The 23,813-nt window shown below is 36.3% G+C and overlaps 1 protein-coding gene across 7 annotated transcripts in view; it reads left to right on the top strand.

Moving 5' to 3' along the window:
* The window catches only part of CC2D2A (coiled-coil and C2 domain containing 2A), a 63,438-nt gene that overhangs the window by 37,513 nt on the left and 2,112 nt on the right, over nucleotides 1-23,813 (top strand). For 4 of the 7 annotated variants that reach the window (XM_049791693.1, XM_049791728.1, XM_049791734.1 and 1 more), the window contains 17 exons: nucleotides 1,622-1,714; nucleotides 3,647-3,738; nucleotides 5,012-5,026; nucleotides 5,456-5,623; nucleotides 7,113-7,218; nucleotides 8,607-8,716; nucleotides 8,832-8,928; nucleotides 10,201-10,299; nucleotides 12,852-13,028; nucleotides 15,628-15,648; nucleotides 16,742-16,945; nucleotides 17,416-17,505; nucleotides 18,319-18,432; nucleotides 19,896-20,030; nucleotides 22,243-22,365; nucleotides 22,981-23,039; nucleotides 23,495-23,672. In XM_049791693.1, the coding sequence (XP_049647650.1) occupies nucleotides 1,622-1,714; nucleotides 3,647-3,738; nucleotides 5,012-5,026; nucleotides 5,456-5,623; nucleotides 7,113-7,218; nucleotides 8,607-8,716; nucleotides 8,832-8,928; nucleotides 10,201-10,299; nucleotides 12,852-13,028; nucleotides 15,628-15,648; nucleotides 16,742-16,945; nucleotides 17,416-17,505; nucleotides 18,319-18,432; nucleotides 19,896-20,030; nucleotides 22,243-22,365; nucleotides 22,981-23,039; nucleotides 23,495-23,672 (1,881 nt within the window). The remainder of the gene's footprint in view (nucleotides 1-1,621; nucleotides 1,715-3,646; nucleotides 3,739-5,011; nucleotides 5,027-5,455; nucleotides 5,624-7,112; nucleotides 7,219-8,606; nucleotides 8,717-8,831; nucleotides 8,929-10,200; nucleotides 10,300-12,851; nucleotides 13,029-15,627; nucleotides 15,649-16,741; nucleotides 16,946-17,415; nucleotides 17,506-18,318; nucleotides 18,433-19,895; nucleotides 20,031-22,242; nucleotides 22,366-22,980; nucleotides 23,040-23,494; nucleotides 23,673-23,813) is intronic. The other 3 variants (XM_049791700.1, XM_049791710.1, XM_049791720.1) reach the window with 3 other exon arrangements.

Genomic DNA, 23,813 nt, shown 5'->3' with positions numbered 1-23,813 from the left:
CTTCTGTTCCTGAGGGCAAATGGGTCCATCATCTCTACCAATGAGCCCAGTAGCATAGGCTGTAGGATTTTGATAATCCAAGAGATGCCATACTCATGGGCAAGCAGAATGTCTTGATACACTTATGGAAATAAAACAAAACAAGTGTCTTGGGTCAAATAGGAAGAGTTTTAGTTTGGTGTTCAACACCAGAGTCGGGGCCGGTCAGTCTGTATCTGAATATTTGCTTTATCAGAAGTTTATGATCTTTTCCTATTTCTTCTGAAAATTCATTTAATGCAAACAGTTTACTAAAAGTAAACAAGTACTGGTTATTGATTTGTGGTACTTAAATCATATTGCATTAAAAAGACTTCTGAAGGAGCAATGCATATGCGTGTACCAGTTAGATATTCAATTCCTGTTACTGGACTTCTAGGTTAGTCGTTACTAAAGCTGCTTAAAAATTAAGACGCCTGGCTCAGAAGAGCTATTCTTACTTTATTTTGTTGCTAATCTGAAATCATGCAACAATAATTATTATTCACTGAAGAAGTTAGATAAACACTTATTGTTGAAATAATGAAGCACCGTGTTTCCACAATGTGTTTCCTTAGGAAAAAATGATGTTAAGTAAAAATAGTAGCAAAATGACCTGAAGATTAATTTACCTGAGTAGCTTTTACATCATAACTAACTGTGGTTCTGAAGCCAACTTGATTTGCAGACTGCCATTACGCTGCAGGTCCTGGGAGACCCCCTGGACTTGTAGGCTGTGTGTTTTGCTTGGAAGCTGAGTGTTGCCTCTAGCCTTTTCTTAATTTATGAGATGCTTTCCTAAACTTGTGAATAAAAGTTGCATCTGTCAGTACAGCTTTCATTGTAGCCTACCAGAATAGTAACCACAACCCTGAAAAATATTCCATCAACATACTTCTTCCCAAGGACCAAGTGCTTCTCGTAAATCTTTTCTTGTGGTGGTAACCAGTATTCATGTCAGCCCCTTGGTTAGGCTACGGACTCTTTTATCAAACCTCAGGCAAAGCAAAATCTTCATGCTCTGGCTGCTTAAAGAGCTTTCACTTTGTCACAACGTACAGAGATTTTTATTATGCTATTAGATCTCTTTATTTCTTAAATATAACTTAAAAATAGCTCTGTAATTGTTTCTCAACAAACTTTCTTACAAGTTGAGTTTCTTTCAGTGTTAGACACTATGAAAACTAGTTACATGTATTAAAACACAGTTCAGATTTCAGGTAATCTTCCATGAATACTGCATCACTTCTGTTTATAAAGGATTATCCCTATTGCAGCTGCAGTAGTTCAAATGGAATTTCAGTTTATAGCAGCAGGTCAAAGTTCAGCTTTAAAAGAAGAGAGGGAAATCTTCAAGTTATTCATAGTAATTTAAACCACATGAATTTTGTAACTTAATGGAACTCTTGTCTCTATTCATGGAAGTTTAGCAATGCTATTGCTGTATACATTAGCATTAAGAATAGCTTTATAAACCTCTGACACCTGTTTTGGTTTTCTGTGATCCATACATTAATATTAATGAAATATTTGCCATTTTTCTTGTATGCAATAAAGCACTGAAAATATGTATCGAATCACAAACTCTAGTAAATGTCTTTAGGACTATGAGAAGAGACTGCAAGAGAGGGATGTGATTGACAGCAAAAATTACCTAGATGCACACAGAGCAGTTGTGGCCAACTATCTACAGAAGGTAAGCTGCAAAAAGTATGGATCCACCATATTTCTCTAGGCCATATGTTGCTTCTATATTTGGATGCTTTATTTCCATCAATACTAAAAACTGATTCATCTCTAAACATGATGTACAGACATCTTTAAAATTCCAAGGTAGGTCTGAAACTGGTCTAATTGAACAAGAGGGGGTTTGTGAATGACTCAATGTTATTGAAGAAGATGCAATATACAAAATGACCAGCCATTCTGGATTTTTCTACCAGTTCTGTAAATTATTTTTTTTGCTCTAGTGTCCCAGAGGCTTGTGCTGTTGTGTCCCAGGTATTCACTGATGTCCCTCTCCTCCCTGTTTTCCATCTTGTAAGCTGTGATGCTAAGAACTTAATTATCTCCATGAAAGTGGGCTAACTGCTGTTAAAAATCATTTAATGCAATACACAGAGTAGCATCTTGTCGTGCAGCCTAAGGCAGAGGGCATATCTTCCATCACATTACCTTCTTTGTGGTATTAGAGTAACATCTTTTCCCTCTTATCTTGATTAAATTTATTTTTCTAGTCTGTTCATTCTGTTAGGATGACATTCTCTTTAATCCTCAGGGAGAAACATCATAGGAAAACATTGGTCATATAACTACGAGACGTTTGCCATTTCAGACTATTTTGGAAAAACAGCAAGTGCAAAACAAGGCTACCAGTTTCTTACCAGTACTGGAAATAGCAAAAAGTGTATCAAATCCTAGCCAGCCAGCAAAGCATGTAATATGATGATTAGGTTGATTTGATGCAGGACAAAACAAAATTGTTTGTTAGAAAGAATGTTTTTTAAAATAATCTAAACAATGAAGAGTGTTTAAATCTCCCAGGCAAGTGCCAAAGCCCAGATTCAGTATGATAATAAAATTACTTTTAACAAAGCTGTCATGTCTGTGTCAGCCCTGTATGTTTTGCATGGTATTTAAGTTTGTACTCAATCGTACGGTTTATGCAGCACACTGAGTAATAGCATAGTAGTACAGAGTAACATACATTATGGTACCGTTATTTGTCACTCTTTTAGATTAAATACAAGTAGCCTTTTTAAAAATAATATTTGGATATTTTACACTTTTATAAATTGTCAGATGTGCTGGAAAATTAGATTGCTCACATCAGAACTGAAATTCAGTTCACTCTGAAATGCGATCTATATATCCCTGTCACCTCAACACAAAGATATAATAACAATAACTTAAATAAAAACTTTTTAAAATAACAAAGGAGATGTATTGCAGAAAATTGTTTGTTGTCACTGTTTTGCAACTGATCTTGTAACAGCACAGTATATAAAGGCATTAGTAGCATTAGTGGTAGGAAAAAAAGGACAAACCTTCTCTGTCAGTCTGCTTCCACAGAGTTGCTGGGAGAAGAGGGAAGACTTTCGTCTCTGTGCTTGTCTGACCTCAGCATAGAAATGAAAGGAACTAAGGATTTTAAACATCTATTTGAAATCATTGTACTTGTAATACGGGCTTCATCAATTGTTCTGCAGTCCAAAGTGTTGTGTTTATTCCCCATAACTAATAGCATACTGATTTCTCTACAGCCTTTTCTTCATTTAGACATGGAAAAGAGATGTCTCGTAGTGTCATTTATTGTTGTGATTGTTTCTGATGATGAGCTGTAAGCAGATAAGACTTCATTTTCTGATTGTATGCTTTCATACATTCTTATATCTGGCTAGCCAGTATGTTTCTAGAGAATCAGTGTATTTGTAAAATGAGTTTATGTTATGTTCTGGAGAAATATCTGATGGAAAGAAAACTTTCCTTGGACCGTGACTCTCTTAACAGTGGAAAAAAATAAAGAATGTATATTTGGACATTTCCTTTGTGTTTAATAGAATGCAAATATTTGCGGTGGGTTTGGATTAGAAATGTACTTATGTCTCCTCTACCTCCCCATTCACAGGTTCGAGAATCAGTCATAAACCGTTTCCTCATAGCAAAACACAATTTCCTTCTCTCTGACCTTGTCAATGAAGAGGAGATTCCCAGCCTGGGGTAAGGGAACTATCTTTATTTGTTCTATCAAAATAATGTAAAACCATCTCTGGTCTTTTTTTTGCATAGTGTATTGATGTGACTTCTGACGCAGTTTTGTGTTTAGTATAACATATAAACTTCCAATCACTGTGTACACTTCTACCAGTACAGTGTATTGATACGCAAAGTGCGTAAAAAATTTTTTAGGAGGAAGTCTGGTTTTGGCAGAAGTAATGTGACAGCGTAAATAAGATTTAGCAGGATATAATGCATCAGGCTGTGATCTGATGAGCTGAGCGTAGCCCTAGCTGGTGCCAGATTGAATGATTTCCAAATATCAGACAAGCATTAGAGGTAGTAATACTACTATTGGTTCTATAGGTGATACTCACTTAGAGTCAGTGTATATGCCCTGCCAATAATGTGCAATAGATTTTTTTAACAGTCATTTTCTTTATTTTACTTCTCATGTATTTCTGTTTGCTGTTGCTGGATGCCACCATATGGTGCTTACTTTCAGAAATGTTACTGGGTTTGGAAATTACTTCTTTTTTGTTTTAAGATTATTATTTGTCTTATTACTTAAGCACTTTCTTTGAATTTTTGTTCCAAAACCCATACTTACTGATTTTGACATTTATCAGTCATCACAGCATAGATGACTCTTAATTAGCATTGCTCACTTAAAATCTCTGTAAGTAAACAGGTTGTGAAGTATATTTTTTCTTTTATGGAGAAGTTGCTTGTGTTCCCTATAAAGGTGACATCCTTAAAGTACAGGCAAAGCTTTTTCAATCAGCAGTATAAATCTAAACAGTCCCATCTGCTGGAGATACAGAGACTTGCTCTCTTATGAAAGAGTTCATCCTATTTTTTAAGTTCATGTTTTCACAACACAGAATGGAAAAATCTGAATGAGACTATAATCAGCTTTCAAAGTTTAAAATCAAATGCTTCACTGATACTTTCTTATCATGAATACTAATTGATATTGGATTCTATTTGCTAATTTATATGGTTAGTGAATTTAAAATACACCATGATTGGTGTAAAGCATCTACTTCATGAGATATTTCAGTAACTTGTGGGTTTGTGTTATTTTAACAGTAATTAGTGTGATTTTTTTAATATGTATAAGGAAAGAATGCCATTGGCTATCAGTTTTTAAAGTAGATTTTGGAATGTCTGCAGTAAGTGTCAACGATGTGTAAAAACATACATATTCTTTTCCTGTTTTTTTGTTTTTTGTTTTTTTTTTTTAATTTGATTCTGCTTTGCCTTGGGTTATAAGTTCTGAGGGTCCAGGGTATGTTGTGGCATATTCATTCTGCTTCCTTTCTATAGCGTATTGTTTGTTGTACATAGCTGTGTAATTAGATTTTTTTGCCTATTCCATTCAGTGGTTGTAGTCATCTGCTAGATACCTTGTTTATAGCACTGTAGTTTAGATCTGTCTTGAAGCTGTCTAATTGCCTTATTTGTATCTTACCTAGTTTTGGAAAAAACCCTACCTTTTTTGCACATTTAAGTTATAATTTCTGAAATACAAGACAAAACTGGATTGTGTTGTCCTAAGCAATTAAAACGTTTTGACATTTCACAGAGTTTTGTATGGCACTAACAGGAGCATATATTTCCTTTTTCTGTTAGTGCATAACGTGCATGTGTGTCATAGAAACACTAGAATGCTGGATTCTCTGCAAAAATGACTAAATATGTCTTTTATGTTTATTAGTATTTTGGGACTCAGCCTCTTTAAACTGGCAGAGCCAAAACGACCATTAAAGCCAAGAAGAAAAGAAAGGAAGAAGGTCACAGCACAGAATTTATCAGATGGAGACATAAAACTGTTAGTGAACATCATTAGAGCTTATGATATTCCAGTGAGAAAACCAGTGATGAGGTATGTTTAAATGCCTCTTTCCAGTACAGATTCATTTTCTGGTTGCAGCTGTTTTGAGGACAGCTGAAGCAACTAATGTTGAAATTCAGCCATGTGTGTTGTTTTGATCCTCATGATAAAAACATACATACACTTATCTTTCTATTAATAATGATAAAGAATTGCTGTTTTGTAGGTTTGTAGAATAATATAATCATTTGTCAATAACTACTAAATTCAATAAATGTTTTGCCAAGAACTGTATTTGTCTGCTTGAGGAAAAAACTGTCCAGAAGATAACTTTGACAACATTATAACTCTGGTAATATTAAATGAATTATACCTTAAGCAAGTCTGTTAGTTAGGGCAATTGTAATTCATAATATCTTAATTAAATACCAAAAATAAATATTAAAAAAAAATCCAGTTCTTCATTATGGGATTCTATATTTGCCTCCTGAGTGTAGCATGTTGGTCTTCTCCTTCATGAACTGTTTAAGTTAATGGCCTGAGCCTAATCTGGCTCTGACTAATTTTAAAGGTGACCATTACCTTCAGGCATTCGTATGTTAAGGCAGTGCCTGCACTGCATGATGCTGCGTCATGTAGAGATACCCGAGTTCTGAACACTCTGGTTCAGTTCCAGAAGCAATGTATTCTTGCAGCGTTCTCTCTTTCTCTCAAAATGAATACACTTTGCATTTAACTCGGAGGTGTTTTCAAGCTGACCAATTACTGCGCATACAGAATTCAGTATCTTCTACTGTTTTAAACCTTCACTATAATAAAGGTTCTATTGCATTTCTGTAAATAAGTTCATATTGAGAAAAGCAATTCATATTAGAAACGTTGACAGGAAGGAAAAGATTAAAATTTCAATTCATTATCAGTATTACAAAAATAACTAAAACTCCTCCTAGTCTTTTTGCATTATATGGTATCTTATTTTGAGCTGCTTTCTCCATGAATAGTTATTCTTTTATAACCTGTACTGTGGTGTTATTACAAAAAAATATCTGGAAACACTATAAAAATAAACGTATTAACATTTATTTTATTTCACTCATGGGTTGCCAATTGTGTAATATTCACATGGGTTTAATTTTGTTGTAGAAGCCTTGCCTGGATACCATGAAGTCCACACTGTTTATGAATTCTGTGGGGATTCATCTCCTTAAACTGAAAAACCTGTAGCTCAAGGAGATTGTATGGGGGAGGCAAAAAAAAACCCACAACAAAAGCCTGGGGTTGATAAGCTCATCAGAAAAGAGCCTCCAGGCACAAAGCACTCTTTTGCAATGAGGCTTACAAGAGCTATACATTTGCTACCCCTTTCTGGCATTCTCTTTGTGTTATTTGATCGAATAAATATCTTTCCAAGGTTAAAGCTATAACATAAAAATATCAGAAATATTTCCAGAATTCTGTATGGTTAGTACAGAATGTGAGGGATTTATATTTTGTAATGTGTTCTCTGTCTTTTCTTGTTGTTGTCTGTTTCCTCTCATAGCAAACTTCAGCAACCATCCAAATCTTCAAGGTCCTTTAATGACATGTTTGCAGCCTCTCCGTCAGCTCAGAGCCCAATGGATAGCCCAGACTGGGCATTCAACCAGGTATATTACAACACTAACATTTTCTTACGTGAAGTTGTGAGCATTCCTCTTTTCCACGGGCGGTAACATATACCATCAGAAAGGTATCTTATTAGTGAGGCTGGCTTGCCCACTCCTTGATCTGAAAAAGATATAAAGCTGCAAAAGCTTTAGAGAAGGGCGATAAGGATGTCAGAAATACAGAATGGCTGCTGTACAGTGAAAAATGGTAGGGCTTTTCAGCCAGAATGGTAGTAACTGTGAGTAGGGGAGGAGGAATATGGTAGAGAGGCACAAAGTAATGAGCATATATAGATTGTGGGTAGGGATTGGCTGTTTACTGGCTCTTTCAGTACAAGGGTGATTGATTGTCAAATGAAGCTGGTAGGAGTTAGCTTCAAAATAAACAGAAGATTGTGATTTTTCATGCAGAAGTTAGTAGGTGCCCAGAGAAGTTGCTTGCATGTGTTGTGGACTAAAAAGGTTTGCTTGCATTGAAGTGGGTATTGGACAAGTATTTGGAAGAGTGATCCATTGGGAGTTACTAAATAGAAAAATCTTTACAGTCTAAGGAAAGTCCTTCATCTGAAAACAGTTGAGGCCTGGAAGAGTAACAGGAGAAAATATCATATATGCCTGCTCTGTTTGTATGTGTCATCTAGTGGCCATTTTCACAGCCTTAATTTTGGCCCCAGTGCACTCTTAGTCTAAACCAGCACAGCCATTCTTAACAGCTGATACTGAAACTACATTTGCTTACTATTGAGAACATCAAGTCAGCATCCTTCTGAATGAAGATGGAAGCCCTTCAGGGTTTTTTCCTTTTTTTATTATTTTCCTTCAAAAGTCCAGCTTTGTGAGATGTAGAAAAGGTTCTGGTTTATGCATTTGAATGTTAATACAATGCACCATTAAGGCATTTTTAATCACGTTAGGGGTTTGTTGTGTGAAGTTGCTTATCTGTAATAGGAGCCAGTTTCAGAGACAACCAGGATTGTAGCAGTAGGCTGCTTGGATTACAGGTAAGAGGATACAAGTGCACTTTTTTCCACTGGTGTCTGGATCTCATGTTCTGTTTCAGTTACCTTCTTTGATAAAATAGCTAGTAGCTTTCCCACTCTGAGGAGAAAATGTGGTTTTGCTGGTGTATATAAATATGTTAAGTATTTTGAAATACACATAATCTTTTGGGAATGCTAATGTATAAAATATTTTTAAAAGCTTCATAAATCCTTAGAAGCCTGGGAAATGCAATATTTAAGGTGTACTGAAGTTTTATCTGGGCTAGACCAGCCTGATCTCCACAAAGTATATGTTTATTTTTCCAAATATGTGAAAATGTGTAATTTAATATGTTCTGATGAATTTTTATAGAGGTCTGTTTCCTTTGTTTTGATCTCCATTTATAGGTTTTAGTCCGTCCTTTTGTAGAAGTTTCTTTTCAGCGAACGGTCTGCCGGACAACAACAGCAGAGGGTCCAAACCCCAACTGGAATGAGGAACTTGAGCTTCCATTTAGGTGTGGCAAAATGAAATAAAATTATTTCTGAGTAATAAGAATTTAATTTGAGCATACAAATTTATTCAAATTTTCATGTTCTGTTCAAATAACTTTTTTCGTTTAACCTTTTCAGAGCACCTAATGGTGACTACAGCACCCACAGTTTGCAGTCAGTGAAGGATGAAGTCTTCATTAATGTTTTTGATGAAGTACTTCATGATGCTGTAGAGGTGAGTTCATAACTGAAGGATAGTGTACGTTACAGACTATTACGAGCTTTTTGAAGTTGACAGAATAAGGCTTTTCAGTGTAATAGCTTGCACCTTTCTGTGCCTTTTTTTTTTCTATTTTGTCATTCCTTATGATTTCATATTGTCAGTACTGCAAGATTGTTACAGGGAGCAATCTTTATAGTGTTAACCTTTGTCTGTACAAATCAAGCTTGTACTATATAATCTGCTGCTAGAGTTGAACGTGTGTATATAATCTGTTTTACTGATAGCTAATGAAATTGGGGGTAGTACAATTGAGAGGCAACATATGAATTGTCATCTGAATTCTGTTGTTCTTAATCAGAATTTTTTACTAAATTCCAGATGAATGATCCTAGTTCATGTGGGTTTTTTATTAACTATCTTTTTATGCTCTGTCTCATCCTGTTTTACAAGCTGTTTGGTGAAAAAAAAATAATCTTTTGGTTGTATATATTAATTTTCTGGAATGAGATAAAAATTGCAAGTACTAGTAAGAAGAAATTTTTGTAAGCGCTCAGTGTTGGCATAACTCCTTCCCCTGTTGAAACCAGTGAAAGCTTTCCCAGTCGATTCAGCATGAACAAAAATAGCAGCACTCAACATTCTTGAAAATATAACCCCCAAAATAAATAATGCACACATTTCACTGAGAACAGAATTCTGGCCTCAAAACTGAAATGGTATTTGATGAAGCAGAGGGAAGAAAGATGCAGTCTTGAAACTCAGATGTCACTCTAGCCTTTAGAGGATTTTTTTATTTTTTTTTTAAAAATAACTGTAGGCTGATCATACTAGCTTTGGAAATCCCTGATAGGTAATACATATGAAAACAGTGCTTCCATTCCATGGGGTTTAGTTAGATTTTCATACAAGTTACCTTCAAAAAACTTTTTTAAAGAGTAGTAAAATATTTCATTAGAAGATCAGAGCTTAATTTACTTGGTCTGGGAAGACTCTTGTGGACTACTTGTCAGATTTTTGAGTTCTCCATCGCAGGTTATACAGGACTTGAACCCCGAAGTGCAAGCACATCGTATCATGGACCATGATGTTCTTGTATTTGTTCAGCATTTAGCATGCTTGAAAGGCATGCCGAATAATCATTGCCATACTAGTAGTTGAACTGATATTTATGGTAAATTATTAAAACAATACAGAATTTTTATTAATGCCTTGATTAAATTGTTGATTGAATTAAAGGAAATGGAGCTGTCTTACAAAGTGTTATGTTGGACAACTTTTTAACAGGATGATCCTGAAAGAGGAAGTGGAATCCGCACTCGTGTTGAGAGACACTGGCTGGGATGTGTTAAGATTCCATTTACCACCATATATTTTCAAGCAAGGGTAAGTGTCAATAACTTGGAGTAAATCTCTTAAAATACAAACCTGGAGAATGGAAAGGGGCTGGTAATGGAATGTCAGATTTAGTGATGTTCTCTGTATGAGTTTATTTTTATGGAATTGTTTGAAAATGTCTTTGAAACCACTGGTTTTTGTCAAATTTGATTAGTATTTGTCAGTAAGTTCTATGTTTTGAAGGGAGAAGAGATAAACAAATGTACGTCTACACTGACAGTGCAGCCTGGCTTCCTTCAGTAATGAGGTTAAAAGTACATATTCTTTAGATGGTTTTGTCAGTGTCTTTTGAGATCTCTGGTATTGCACAGCCTAGATAGGTGAACTAGGAGTAGGAGGATCAGCTAGATAGGTGATAGGAAACTTGACCTAACTTCTTTTTTCACACTTTTCATGAATTACCAGATTTCCACCTTTGCCTGGCCCAATCCCTTCTTCCCTCCATTTTTAGAACTCTTCAAGAGAAGCTTTCTTCAAGAGATATCAACCGTTAGGCATGGGAGTAATAGTAAAACATGTGGTTCTTCATAGGGTAAAGGCATTTTTTTTTTGTCCAGCCACCCATCCTGGACTTAGATTAAGGAAACTAATTCGTCACATCAATAGTCCTATCATATTGTAATCTTACTGTAGGACTTTTTCTTTTCTGCAGGGCAGTTGCTTTCATGTGTAGATCAAGTCATCATATCACAAAAGTCTCAGTTTCTTACTTCATGAAAATTCTGACATACATTACATACCTAACTGATACCTTAATTTGCTCTCCTCTGGCTATATGGAGCACTTCTCAGAACCTTAAGGTTTTTAAGACATACTGTGAGTCTCCTGGATTCTTTAGGTGGAGGGTAAGTCTGTAGGAATCTCATTTAAGTGTAGTGCTTGGAGTTCAAAGTTGTTTTCTTGGGCTCTCTGTTTCCAGGGCATAACAGAACATAATTGTCAAAGGATTCAAGAAAGCATGGGATTCTTTTCATTGCTGAGAAATCTTGGACAGTGTATGTCTAACCAGTGCTAGTCCACTTGTTTCTGCTAGATCATTAATAATACGCTATTTTCAACTTGGGAAGTCAATCAACGAATTCAGGTGTTTGAGGGTTGTGGTGCCCTCAAACCTAGCCTTCTTTATACAAGTCTTTGGTCATCCTGTGCAAACAATATCCCATAACGTGACCACCACTCTTTTTAGGGAAATGTTCCATGCTGAATGCATGACTTTCACCTGAGAAGTGTGTCTGCTCACAGTCATGAGAGACTTAATGGGCAGACGTAGGCATTTTAATAGGCTGCTTACCAATATATAGTGAAGGACAGAGCCTATAATCCATCTTCAGGGATTACCAGTCTGATGTCAATGTCTGTTCTTCATACTTCTTGTTGGTGTATCAGTCTTTCTGTTGCAGAACCCGACTAGCTCCAGGATTCCCGTCAGATGCACTCCTGGCTCTCTTTGAGGAGGTGTTGCAGTTTGATTCCCTAAGCATAGTGTGACTGCCTGCATAGATCTTCCCAACATTAGAGATTCTTTACATTTGAACAGGATTTCTTACTGAATTTGAGAAAGCCCGATTAGTCCAGTGGTTATATCAAGGTGCATCTAGCAATTAAATTCCAGTAGAAAATGAAGCATTTATTCATCCTGTTCTACTATACTACAGCAGAAATTGAGTGATTTATTTAGAGTTTTCTCCTTATCAAAACTTAATTTTGTTCTTAAATGTTTGATGAGTCAGCACAGTGAGTCATCTGTTCATCTTCTACATCCACTGAACATAGGCTTCCTGATGGCAGTCATGTGATTTCTGCCCAAATCAGGAGGTTAATCTTCTTGCTTTTCTGTTAAAGCTGTGTAGTTCCACTGTTAAGACCTGCCCAAGCAAGTGAGGGGCATGCCATTTCTTGTCTGATACGACCTTTCAGAAAGACCTCATCTTTTGTTTGTGGTGGCAGAGGGAGGTGCAAAGGGCTGGTGGGTCTATCAGAGCACTCTTCTGTGGGGGAGCTGGCTGAATGGGCCCAGTTCCAGTTGTACCCAAGCAGCATCAGCAGCTTCTGCGTGGAGGGTGTCCATCTGTGACATGCTGGAGCATCATTCCCATATCACTCAAACATAGGCAAAGGCATGTTGGTGTGATGCTGTCTTCAGAAGCGTAGTCCTGCAACCTGTATTTTGCCATTTTGTCATTTTCCAGGTAAATAGTGCCATGTGGAGATTTCTGTTTGAAAGAAAAACAGTGAAAGGCTGGCACTCTTTCTGTAAGAACTAGTGTGCATGATTTCCATTACATTAAATATTAGTGTCCCTAATATGCAAGAGAGGCTGAAATCCAGTTGTAAATAATACATTTAACCATGAGATGTCTCATGTTTTCCCCACAGTTAATCAGTATATATGTCATATTCTCTCATTTTACTGTTTTGTAATTCAGAGTAGTAAAGAAATCAAAGGAATAAAATACTTGAATCCAAGTAGACAATGTATTTGAGAAGGAAGTTTTGCTTTTTTGCTTCTAATGAGAAGTACTTCTCTGTATATGTTGTAGGTTGATGGTACATTTAAGGTGGATGTTCCTCCAGTCCTCCTTGGCTACAGCAAAGAAAAGAACCTGGGAATCGAGAGAGGTTATGATTCTGTGCAAAATCTGAGTGAGGGCTCATATATAACACTGTTTATTACCATCGAACCACAGCTTATTCCTGGAGAGTCAGTCAGAGAGAAGGTAAGTAATCAGTAATTCATCATATTATCGCTTTTTTTTTTCCAGTGGTGCAGTTCTTGAGATGCATATAAATAGGTATGTGTGTATAAATAGTGTACCAAAGGACATGCATACAAGTACAGAAGGACATCAATACAAATTGAGTGTTCTGTTTCAAATTTTTTAGCTCAGTTCAATTGGATGCACCATTAAGGTAGATGAACACTTAATGCATGAGAAATAACTTTCACCAGTTCCAATGTTAATAGAAAGCAAATTTGCATTCATTATCCATGAGTATATAATTTTCCCATTTACTTCTGTAAAGTATTCATGTGAGTATTTGTGAATAGTGGACAAAAAGGAAGGCAGCAGGTGTGAACATAGTATTCTCTTGCTTCTGTGTCTATACTATTCAAATACAGAATTTATTATTTAGGACTTCATGCATGCCTCCAGATCTTGAAGATGATAATTTCTAAACAGCAGCTGTTATTTTTTTCAGTTATTTTACTAAACCAGAAGTGCCTTACACTAACAACAATATGTAGTTAAAATGCATACACCACTTGCTATTATATGTAACATTATGCAATGATTTTGAGATCCATTCAGCAAGGATGTATGTTTCTCATGCACAACAGCAGCAGTTCATTCTCTTCCAGTTCAGTACTACACTGGTCATTTATTAGAGACAAACAGGAACTGGAGAGAAACGTCTATTGTTATGTAATTTCTTTTTCAGAATAACTATAAAATTGTATGATGCATTCTAAAAACCCTTTTTCCTGTTAAATTACAGTGTTGGAAACTATCCAGTTCTATGTGTTTTCTTGCTCTCATGCAGTACTGTGGGAATTGTTACAATTTAGCACTGTTGATAATAAAGAAAATTAATAAAGTGCATTCATGGATGCCTTTTAAGGTTAATTAGTTTGAATGATACAACTATTACTAGGACTTGAAACTGTAAATATGAACTTAACAGCCTTGAGGCACCTTTAATAGATGAGACCTCGTTCAAGAGTTTCATAGTCTTAATCTTCACACACAGTAATTAGTCGCTGAGAAAAAAAAGGTACTGAATTTGTAAGGAAACAGATTTCAGTTTATAGAAAGACCTGTCTCTAGTACTGTTTCAAAAGAAAAATCATAGAAATTCAAATAAGGGGTGAGATTATTGTAAAATATTATGGACTATATGTTGCAAATCTTGACTTTTTAAAATAATGAGCAAATGTTCAGAATTTCTTGCATAGATGCTTAGTTATCAACAGGTTATGTATTGTATTAATGCTTAGTAAAATCGTGCAGTTTGCTAGCTATATTTAGAATTGATTTGAACACTTGAGAGGGAAAAAACAGCTTAAAGTCATAGATATTTCTGACATAAGTTGTCTTTCATTTCAAGTATGATGGTAGGAGCTAACTGCCCCTTGCCAAAACTCAGACATAAAGAACTAGAAAGAGACTGAAGTACCTTCCATTCGGCAAAGAGTCATAGCACAGTAAATCACAACACAGGAAATTAGTCCTGTTCTAAGTAGCAAGAAATACTACATGTCAAAGCTTCTCCTCACAGGGAGCCACACTGAGAAGACAAGGGGCAATGGGTACAAGTTGCACCAGGAGAGGTTTTATCTCAGTATAAGAAAGAAATTCTTTACAGTGAGAACAATCATTCACTCAGTCTCCTCAGTGACATGGCAGAGTCCCCATCACTGGAGGTTTTCAAGATGCGATGGGACAGGGTACTAGATAATCTCATCTGGGCTCCCTTTCCCATAACAGGTTGGACCAGATGGTCTTTCGAGGTCCGTTCCAACCTGGCTGTTCTATGATTCCATGAAAACTAAATTGTACCAAAAAGTATGCATTGCCACTGAAGTGCATTGAAAGTAAAACCAGGAATAAGGAAAATGTTGCTGAGATAAGAGAACTATTGGTACAGAAGATCTGTTTTCTAAAATCTGAAGAACAGTGGAAAAAACAGTTGTGACTAATAAATCAGTAGGAGTTTTGCCAGATTTTTGTTCACTCTTTACATTAGAGATTTTTCTAAATCTTATAAAAATGTTACTTAGCAGCAGATGATTTGTTTATCTTGGATACTAAGACAAACCAAATTATTTCTTTAGCAAACATTGTATGGGATTTTCAAATAATCCATTTTTTTCAAAGCAATATAAATAGAAAACAATAAAATATAATTTCACGTTAGATGAAACTAAGTAAAGCAGGACCAAATTCATTAAGAGACTGTTCTATTTTAGGTGCTATGTATCTAATGAAGTCTGTACAAAAAAACATTACTAAAGTGACATATGCATGTATTCTAACCATGACTGGATAAGTTATAATTCTGTGCTGCAACTCCCCAAATGTAACACATACACTTATTATAGAAAGTGTTTGGCATAAAATGACAAAAACTAACTAAATATTTTTGCCATCCTTTGTTCCTATTCCTAGCCATTCCTGCTGTAGTTAAGTCATTTGAAATATTTGTGTACTGATTTAGGATGCTAAGCTTAATTTTAGTTTAATTTTACAATACCTTTTTTGTTTCTTTACCTATTTTTCCTCTCTTTCCTGCTGTCCTTCCTGCATCTCTATATAGATGAATGAAATGCTTAAGAAGGTATAATATTAATAAATGAAATCAGTTGAGAGATTCCTGTTGTTCCCTGTTTAAGACTTAGCTTGGTTTGGTGCTGTTCAGCAATCTTTTTGCACTTTGCATTACTTGACTCTGATATAGTAGTTGTTTATTTGTCAGTAATATTTGCAGTGAATTACTACATTTAAACTTACAAAGTGCCAGAGGCTGTACATTTTGGCTGTTAATTATGGTTGAGAAGAATCACCACTGTATGCCTTCCCTGCTGACCTGAAGGTCTAGCTACAGGGCAGTGCCCAGCTGTTCCCCCTCTTATTAGTTTGAGAAGAAGGATACAAACAACAAAAAGTGGTTTATTTTGAACAAAAATATTATGAAGTATGAGCTTTAATTCTCAGCACCACTAGAAATATAGAAGGGATTCTAAGTAGATGAAAAAAAATACTTTGATCCTAATACCTGTAAAGGATGACATTTTAGGTGACATATGAGCAAATAATTGTTATTATATAATTAATACGTGCTTTTGAGTCCTAGATTTGCTTCTACAAAATCTCATCTAAAAGCCCTGAAATTTTAGGCAAGTCTGAATTATAAGGATTCCTCTAAAATTTACTTCAACCTTCTCTGCAAATATTTTGGCATTGTGCAGGGTTGTCATAGTATTATTTATATAAAATTTACTGGGATTTGTGCATTACCTTAGTTGTGGTTTTAATGGAAAGTTATGTGAATAGCGTGTAGGATTAGTACCTAGCCATAAGTGTTTACCTGTGAATTAATATGTGGTGTTACATACTCATCCCTGTAGTTTTGCTTGGCCATAACTTTCACTACATATTTCAGTGCTTTAATAAAGCCAGCTTATAGGTACACGTCATTATGTGCATTCATAAGTAAATGCAAATTGCCTGATTTTTCCATTACCTTGACCTTTCTTGCATGTCTGTGAGCCAAAGTATATACTACAAGGAAAGTTCAAAATGCTATTAGGAAAGAATTTTACAATCCTTGTATGCTCCTGTAAATGGTGAAATAAGGCCAAATATAGTAAAGACTTAAGCCCAAACTATAAATAAAACTATTTTTGTATAAATTGTACTGTCTTTTGAAGTTTGATACCCAAGAAGAGGAGAAATTGCTCCAGGCAGCAGCAAAGTATGAAGCTGAATGTACATCAAAGTTTCCAAGCCGCAAATGCCTAACAACTGTAATTGACCTCAATGGGAAAACAGTTTTTATTACCAGATATATCAAACCTCTGAATCCACCACAGGAGCTTCTTGATGCCATCCCAAATAGTTCTCAAACAGCAGCAGTAAGTACTTAAAAAAGATAGTGGAGTTTCTGGGATACAGATTTCAGAATGTGTGTGTGTTCACATGTGCGCATGCACGTTGCATGTAGGCACATAACCTTCTTTTATATGTCTGCTGTATAGCTACGCTTTTTGTAAAGGAAAAATGAGAGATACAAAATAAAGTAGGAATGACTGTGTGTGATGTGCAGTAGTGTGTCCATAATGATGCTGGAAAAGGATATTTGTCTTTGCAAAAACATAGGTATATTAATGAGTATTGTCCTTTAAAAGACAAACCTCAATGGGAGTAAATCATCAGTCTTTGATGTATGCTCTAAAATGAGCTAGCTGCTAATGTAATGAGGTTAGTGTTTTGTCATTGATACCTGTGGAAACAGCACTACGCTTCACATCTGGTATAATAATACTATTGTTAGATCAGTGTCGTGAATTGAAACTGTGAATTGCTCTGTTTTGGTTTTTTGCAGGAATTGGTGGCTCGATACGTTGCTTTGATTCCTTTTCTGCCAGATAGTGTGTCATTTGCTGGAATTTGTGATTTATGGAGTACATCAGATGTAAGCAATGCATTAAGCAGAAGTTCTTTATCCTCTTAAATGTAACATCCTAGCAGCCCCAGCTTTCTGGGGGAGATTGTACTAGATGAGCTCCTGAGGTCCCTTCAGCACTAAATTATTCTGTGATTCTATTATTATGAGGACTGTTTTTCTTTATCAGCTGTTTATTTCAAAGAATGAGGACCAAAGCTTGAGAAAAGTTGCTCATCCTGATACAAGCCAAAATTTTTCTCTTTGATAGGTTGTAATTGAGTGACCCTAAGAATGCTTAGGGCTTTAAGCTTTTTCTTCTTGTTTTCAGTTATAAAACAATCCAAAATGGCTAGTCATGCACAAGTGAAAGCACGCAGACTGGTGGAGACTTTAAAACTAGACTTAAAATTGATCATTGTAGTTCTAAGGAACTACAGAAAAAAAACATTGCATGTAATGTCAGCAATAATGGGATATTTAGCCTTCTCTGTCACACACAAATAAACCTTGTCAACTATAGAATAACGACAGATATTAAGTTAATCATAGATAATGTTTTTACCATCTCAGAACTTTTCTGCAAAATTTAGAATAACTCAAAAGACAAAAGCCCTGGTTCTTGTAAAATTTCAGATCTGCATCATGGATTTTTCACAGCATTCCCTTTTCATCCTGCGTGTTGAAGCAGTGCCTAATTAACAATAAAGATCAATTGCAAAGATGTGAGAGAACTCTTTTGCTTCAGAAGTGTTAAGAAATATTAAATGTGGTAAGTTGAAAACACCATTGATAACTGTATAGAAAGACTTTTTTTTTTTTTTTTTTTTGTACCTCAATTAGCAATTTCTTTATCTTCTGGCGGGAGATGAGGAAGAACATGCTGTGCTCTTGTGTAATTATTTTCTTGGTATGGGGAAAAAAGCCTGGCTTATCATTGGAAATGCTATTCCTGAGGTAAGAGGATTTTTTCATTTGGTCTGTCTATTAACTTTTATTCTGTGAAGTCTTTGGTTCCCACCAATGGATAGAATAATTTCTTGGTGGCATGTTTTTCCAGGAAGTTATCGAAACATTGGCACTGCTGAAATGATTCTTTTCAGAAAGGGGGGGGGGGGGGGGGGGGAGTTGAAAGTATATCATAGTATAAATACTGTCTCGGGGGTTTTTTCCTGGACCCATGTTACCACACTTAATCTGGTAGTAGCTGTCGTCCTCACAGTACACTACTAAGCATCTGTATAAGCTTGTATAAATGGTGTGTCCAGGACAAAGGTAATGGAGACAGTCCATTCACAGTGTCTCAGTTGTGAATACAGAGACTGTGATGGTGTTTGGGTGGGATTGGGTCAAGGTTGAGAGGTTTAGGGGCTTGCCAGGGATTCTTACTGACATGTATACATCCCTTGATTCTCTCTCCAGCTGATGGCAAAGCCGCAGCAAGAGAAATGATAGATTTGTTCAGGCTTGATAAGTGAATCTTCATCTGACTTCTGTAATAGAGGCAGGTTAGGCAGTCTGCTTTGCCTTGGACTGTGAACCCACTGTGGCAGCAATCCAGCTTAGATGGGCTAAGGACTAAAATATTTAGAATCTTTTACCCCCTAGGAGTTGCATTTGTTCTCGGGGAAGTAACCAATACTGCTCTTTTAAAAAGAGATGGTAAGACTGTTTATAATGCAACTTTCCAACATTAGTATCTGAAGCATATGTGAAAGTTTTGCTGAACAGAATTTTGGTAAAAATTCTTCAGCACAGTCTGAGATACTGCAGTGGCAGGAACAGGTACTAAGGTATATTCCTTCCACTCAAAATCTGATGGACATGGTAGTCCATCAAAAGCATTCAGCTTATGCATGCTGTAAGGAGGGGGATTATTCCAGGTATTTCAAGGTGCCTGGAAAATGTGGGAGATAACAAGAAAATAGAAGAGCAGTTTAGGGATTTGTGATAGAGAGAGAGCTGGGAAATTCCTTATGTGCCTGTATGAGGGAAGGCTGACAGATGAGACGCAAAGTGTGCTGCCTGGGCAGCAGTCCTACTCAGAGATTGCCCATGAATGAGAGTTGTGGCAGTAACCAAGTAGGGCATGCTGATGCCAAAGTGGCATACATTAAGCATTCCTGTATATGGAATTTTGTATCAGTTCATAGCTGAACCAAGATGACTTTCAGAACCTGTATTTTAAGAATGGCTCAGGGCTCTGTATGTCTAACATTTTTCTGCCACATAACAGAGAACACTTTATTATGTAAATGCTAGTTGTTGAATTGTAATGAACCTGTAACTTCTTCCAACCAGTTTGCCCCCAAAAGTACCATTAATCTCAATAGTAAAAATTTAATATTCCACAAAATGCAAAGCATACTTTCTTCATAGCCAGTTTTAAAACATCTTTCTCATACTTTTTTTTCTTCTAGGGACCAACTGCATATGTATTAACTTTGGAACAAAGTCAATATGTAATTTGGAATCCCAGTACTGGATGTTTCTATGGGCAGTATGATACCTTCTGCCCTTTACAAAATGTGTACTGTCTGATCGGCTGTGATAATGTAAGTGTACCTAGTCTGGACACATTTCTATACATGTAAGAGTTGATATTTTTCTTGACTTTATGCATCATTTGTTCATCAATGTAACTATATTTATGCTGTCTCATTATTAGTGATTTCATTCAATCTTAAGTAGGTTTTTCAGCTACTTTTAAACACTTATGAGGTTTTTTTTAATCAGCATTTAGGTGGATCAAGACATATATTTATATAATTTTCATTACTGGGTTTTACTTAAATGTTTCCCAACTTGGATAACCTAAGTTTACCACTGCTTAGCTGAGGACTAGTAATTCAGCAAAGCTAATAGTTTGCAGGTGAAATGTAACTGAAAAAAAAGAAAAAGAAAGCATATTGGAAGGAATCACTTGAGTTGCATATGTAATGATGGGCACAGCCCTGAATGGTTCAATGTGCAAAACACAGAGCTGGCACTACAAGGCACAAAACCTGTATTGATTTTCTGCCTGGCATAAAGTCCTCCTGTTTATTTGCTTTAAAATACAAGTAATACTAGTGCATGTTCACAATATATTCACTGTGTGGCCAAAAACTCTGAGAGATACCTGTGGGGGAGAGAAGACCTTGTAAGAGCCACACAGCTTAGGGCAGGTGAACCAAAAACCACAGAACGGGGCAGAGCTGAGCCTGTGTCAGGAGGGACAGAAACCCTTGGCAGGCTCCTGCCAGCAGCAAAACCTCACAGATTCTGGGGACACAAACAGGGACATGACAGCTAGGTAGAAAGATGTGTAGAAATCTGAAACTAAGGAAACACAGGGTGAGTTTAAAAAAAGAACCCTAAGTCTTATTTGTACAAAAATTGGATGTTGAGTTTAGAAGTTTTGCTCCTTAGTTTTTTGGAAACACTGTCAGGGAACAGCGAGTCAGGCCTCCATTGTGCACCAAAATCTAGCAAACATTTGCTTTTATTTTCTGTATTGAGAACATTCCTGGGGAAGTTGTTTGCAAGTGTCACATGTTATAACTTTTGTTCTGTTTTTTAGCCTTCTGGGGTTTTATTCTAAACACAGATTATGATTTTGTATTCTAAAGAATATTTGAGTGTCAGTTCTGTCTTTCATTGAAAGTGTTCTGGGGAGTGGTTGAGTTGGTTTGGGGTTTGTTTGGTTTTTTTAAGTAGTACTAAACCTAACAGTTAAGAAAAATGTATCTTAATGGTTAATTCCTGAAAGAAGCAACTAAGGACTTCAGCACTGACCACCTGATCAGCTAACCTTGAACCACAGAGATCAACAACATTTTTCAAGGCAACTAATTCCAATCTACATGTGACTGAGCAGGTGTGCTGCCAGCAGACCAATACCACTTCATACCTAACCAGGAAAAACACAGTTATGGTGTGTTATATAGGTTGTACACAGAACCATTGGTTACAAAAGGTTACATATTAATTAGTACACTTACATATTAGTTATTGATACATTTTGCAGCCTTAGCAGTAGTTATTTAAGGTTGTTTTGAGCAAGAAGCCTACAATGCTTGCATGTTTCAGCCTAGGCTCAAACACAGACCAAATTGAGTATCTGTAAAGAAGTGGTATGCAAGACATGGGTTCCCCTTAATGACAAAATGTACACAGGAGCTGTGCAAGTCTGCAATATCTACTTACATTCAGCATCATAAGCTTGAAAGAACAATAGTGCTGGGGTGCAGCAGGCTATTAGGTATCACAGCCACAGCTGCACTGTGCTGGGCCATTGGAAGAATTTACTCAGAATTCAGAAGAGACTTGTGTAGTAATTGAGGGGGGTGGAAATGCAGCCCAGGACAGTAGAAGAAATTTTGGAGTATACTGTAACCCAACACTATGTGATGCTGAAGTGATAGTAAAGGCAGAAAGTGTCTGAAAGCATAAAAACTGCCACAGTGCACAGCAGATGAGGCTTTGAAAAGGAAATACTGGAGAAAAAGACTCAACAGGAAGAGTTGCCAACTGCAGACAGCAATTCTGTTTGTACACTGGTCTTAGTCCATACCCTGAAGCACAAGACATGACACACCAGCAGCATCCCTTCTGATGCAAGAATGCAGAAGTTGCACATCACCTCTGCCTTGTTTCATGTGAACTCATACTGGTAATTGCTATAAGGACATCAGGATTATATAGTATTTTATTGCCACATAAGTGGAATGATTTCCATAGCTGTGATTATATGCCTAAAGTTAAAACAAACCTGCTTTCTTGTAGATTTGGTTTAATATGCAAGAGTATGACTCTCCAATAAGGATAAATTTTGATATCAGCAAACCAAATCTTTGGAAGTCTTTCTTTTCAAGAAGGTTGCCATACCCTGGTCTCCGCAGCATTCAGGTATTAATGGATCCATTACCAACTTGATTTGAGCAGTTGAGAGGTCACAGACTTAGTATAAAGAAGCAGAGACTAGGTTCTTTAGAATTCTGTGGTTAAGTGTATTTATATAACAGCATTGGGTTTTAAAAACATTTTCCCAGGCACTCCTAAAAAAAAAAAAAAAAGCAAGCAGGAATACAGCAAAGTATTTGGTTTTATACAGAATGAATGCACAGCTGTTGTCCTCTAACTATCCATGTAAGATCTCAGGACAACAGTAAGGTAAATGGGGCAAATCTTTAGATTTGGTATTATAAAGTAGATGTCAACTTTTGTCTCACAGCTAGGAAGGCATTATTTCAAACTGTACATGCATCCTTAGTAAACAAACAGGAATTTCTCTACAGTTTATCAAAGGTATAAGCAGTTGAAGTTTACTGGGGGGGGAGGCAACTAAACCAGCATAAAATTAACTAGATGTTTGTGTGTATTTATCATGTCTCTACTAAATAATAGATTATTTTAGCATAATTGTAAACTCACTTGAGTACCATCAAGGCAGTAACTCCTATGGTTATTGTTGTATAGCTAGAAGAGATTGTACATTTTAATATTTGTTTTATTTATTGCTAGCCCGAAGAATTAGTTTATCAGCATGCAGACAAGGCTGCTGCAGTGGAACTACAGGGCAGGTAATTCTACCTCCAAAGCAAATGCTGTCACTACTGATCACTAGAGCATATTCATACCTAGGACCTAACACCCTGCTTGGAATGCTAAGAATTGAGAATGGCCTAAAAAAAAAAAATAAATAAATCAGAAGCTGTAGTGCACAGGGCTTTTTTTTAATTCTCTCTCTTTAATAGAGTTTGCCAGATACAACTGATCCATTACTGCTGTACTGTTCCCTAATAAGCAAAATGCTGTAGAGGTTGTAAACAAAAAAAGGTTGTAAGCCCCTAGCCTCCCATTCTGTTACTAAACATGCACAGCGCCGTACAGTTATGTTGGCATTGCTTTTCTGTGCTTTTAGGTAGCAGTAAATTTAACTGAGGTAATTTGCCTTCCCCATAATCTGTACTAACTGTGATCAGTTCAGATGTCCAGTAAATACTAGAATTGTAATAATTAGTCTATTTTATTGCAGGATTGAAAAAATATTAAAAGAGAAGATTATGGAATGGAGACCACGGCACCTAACTCGTTGGAACAGATACTGTACCTCTACCCTGCGTAACTTTTTGCCACTGCTAGAACAAAACCAAGGCAAAGACATAGAAGATGACCATCAGGCAGAGCTGCAAAAACAGCTAGGAGATTACAGGGTACAATTGTGAATATATATGGCTTGTGCACAGAAGTAGGAATCTAAATCCCTAGGATTTATTACCACTACTCTGTGGTATAGAAGAGTGTCCTAGGCTATTAATTTCCTCTACCAAAAATCAGAGACGTTTTTATACAAA

The sequence above is a fragment of the Accipiter gentilis genome, chromosome 3 (assembly GCF_929443795.1).
Source record: "Accipiter gentilis chromosome 3, bAccGen1.1, whole genome shotgun sequence".
NCBI classification, from domain to species: domain Eukaryota; kingdom Metazoa; phylum Chordata; class Aves; order Accipitriformes; family Accipitridae; genus Astur; species Astur gentilis.
Note: the sequence above shows the minus strand (reverse complement) of the source record. Positions and strands in the feature narration are given on the sequence as shown.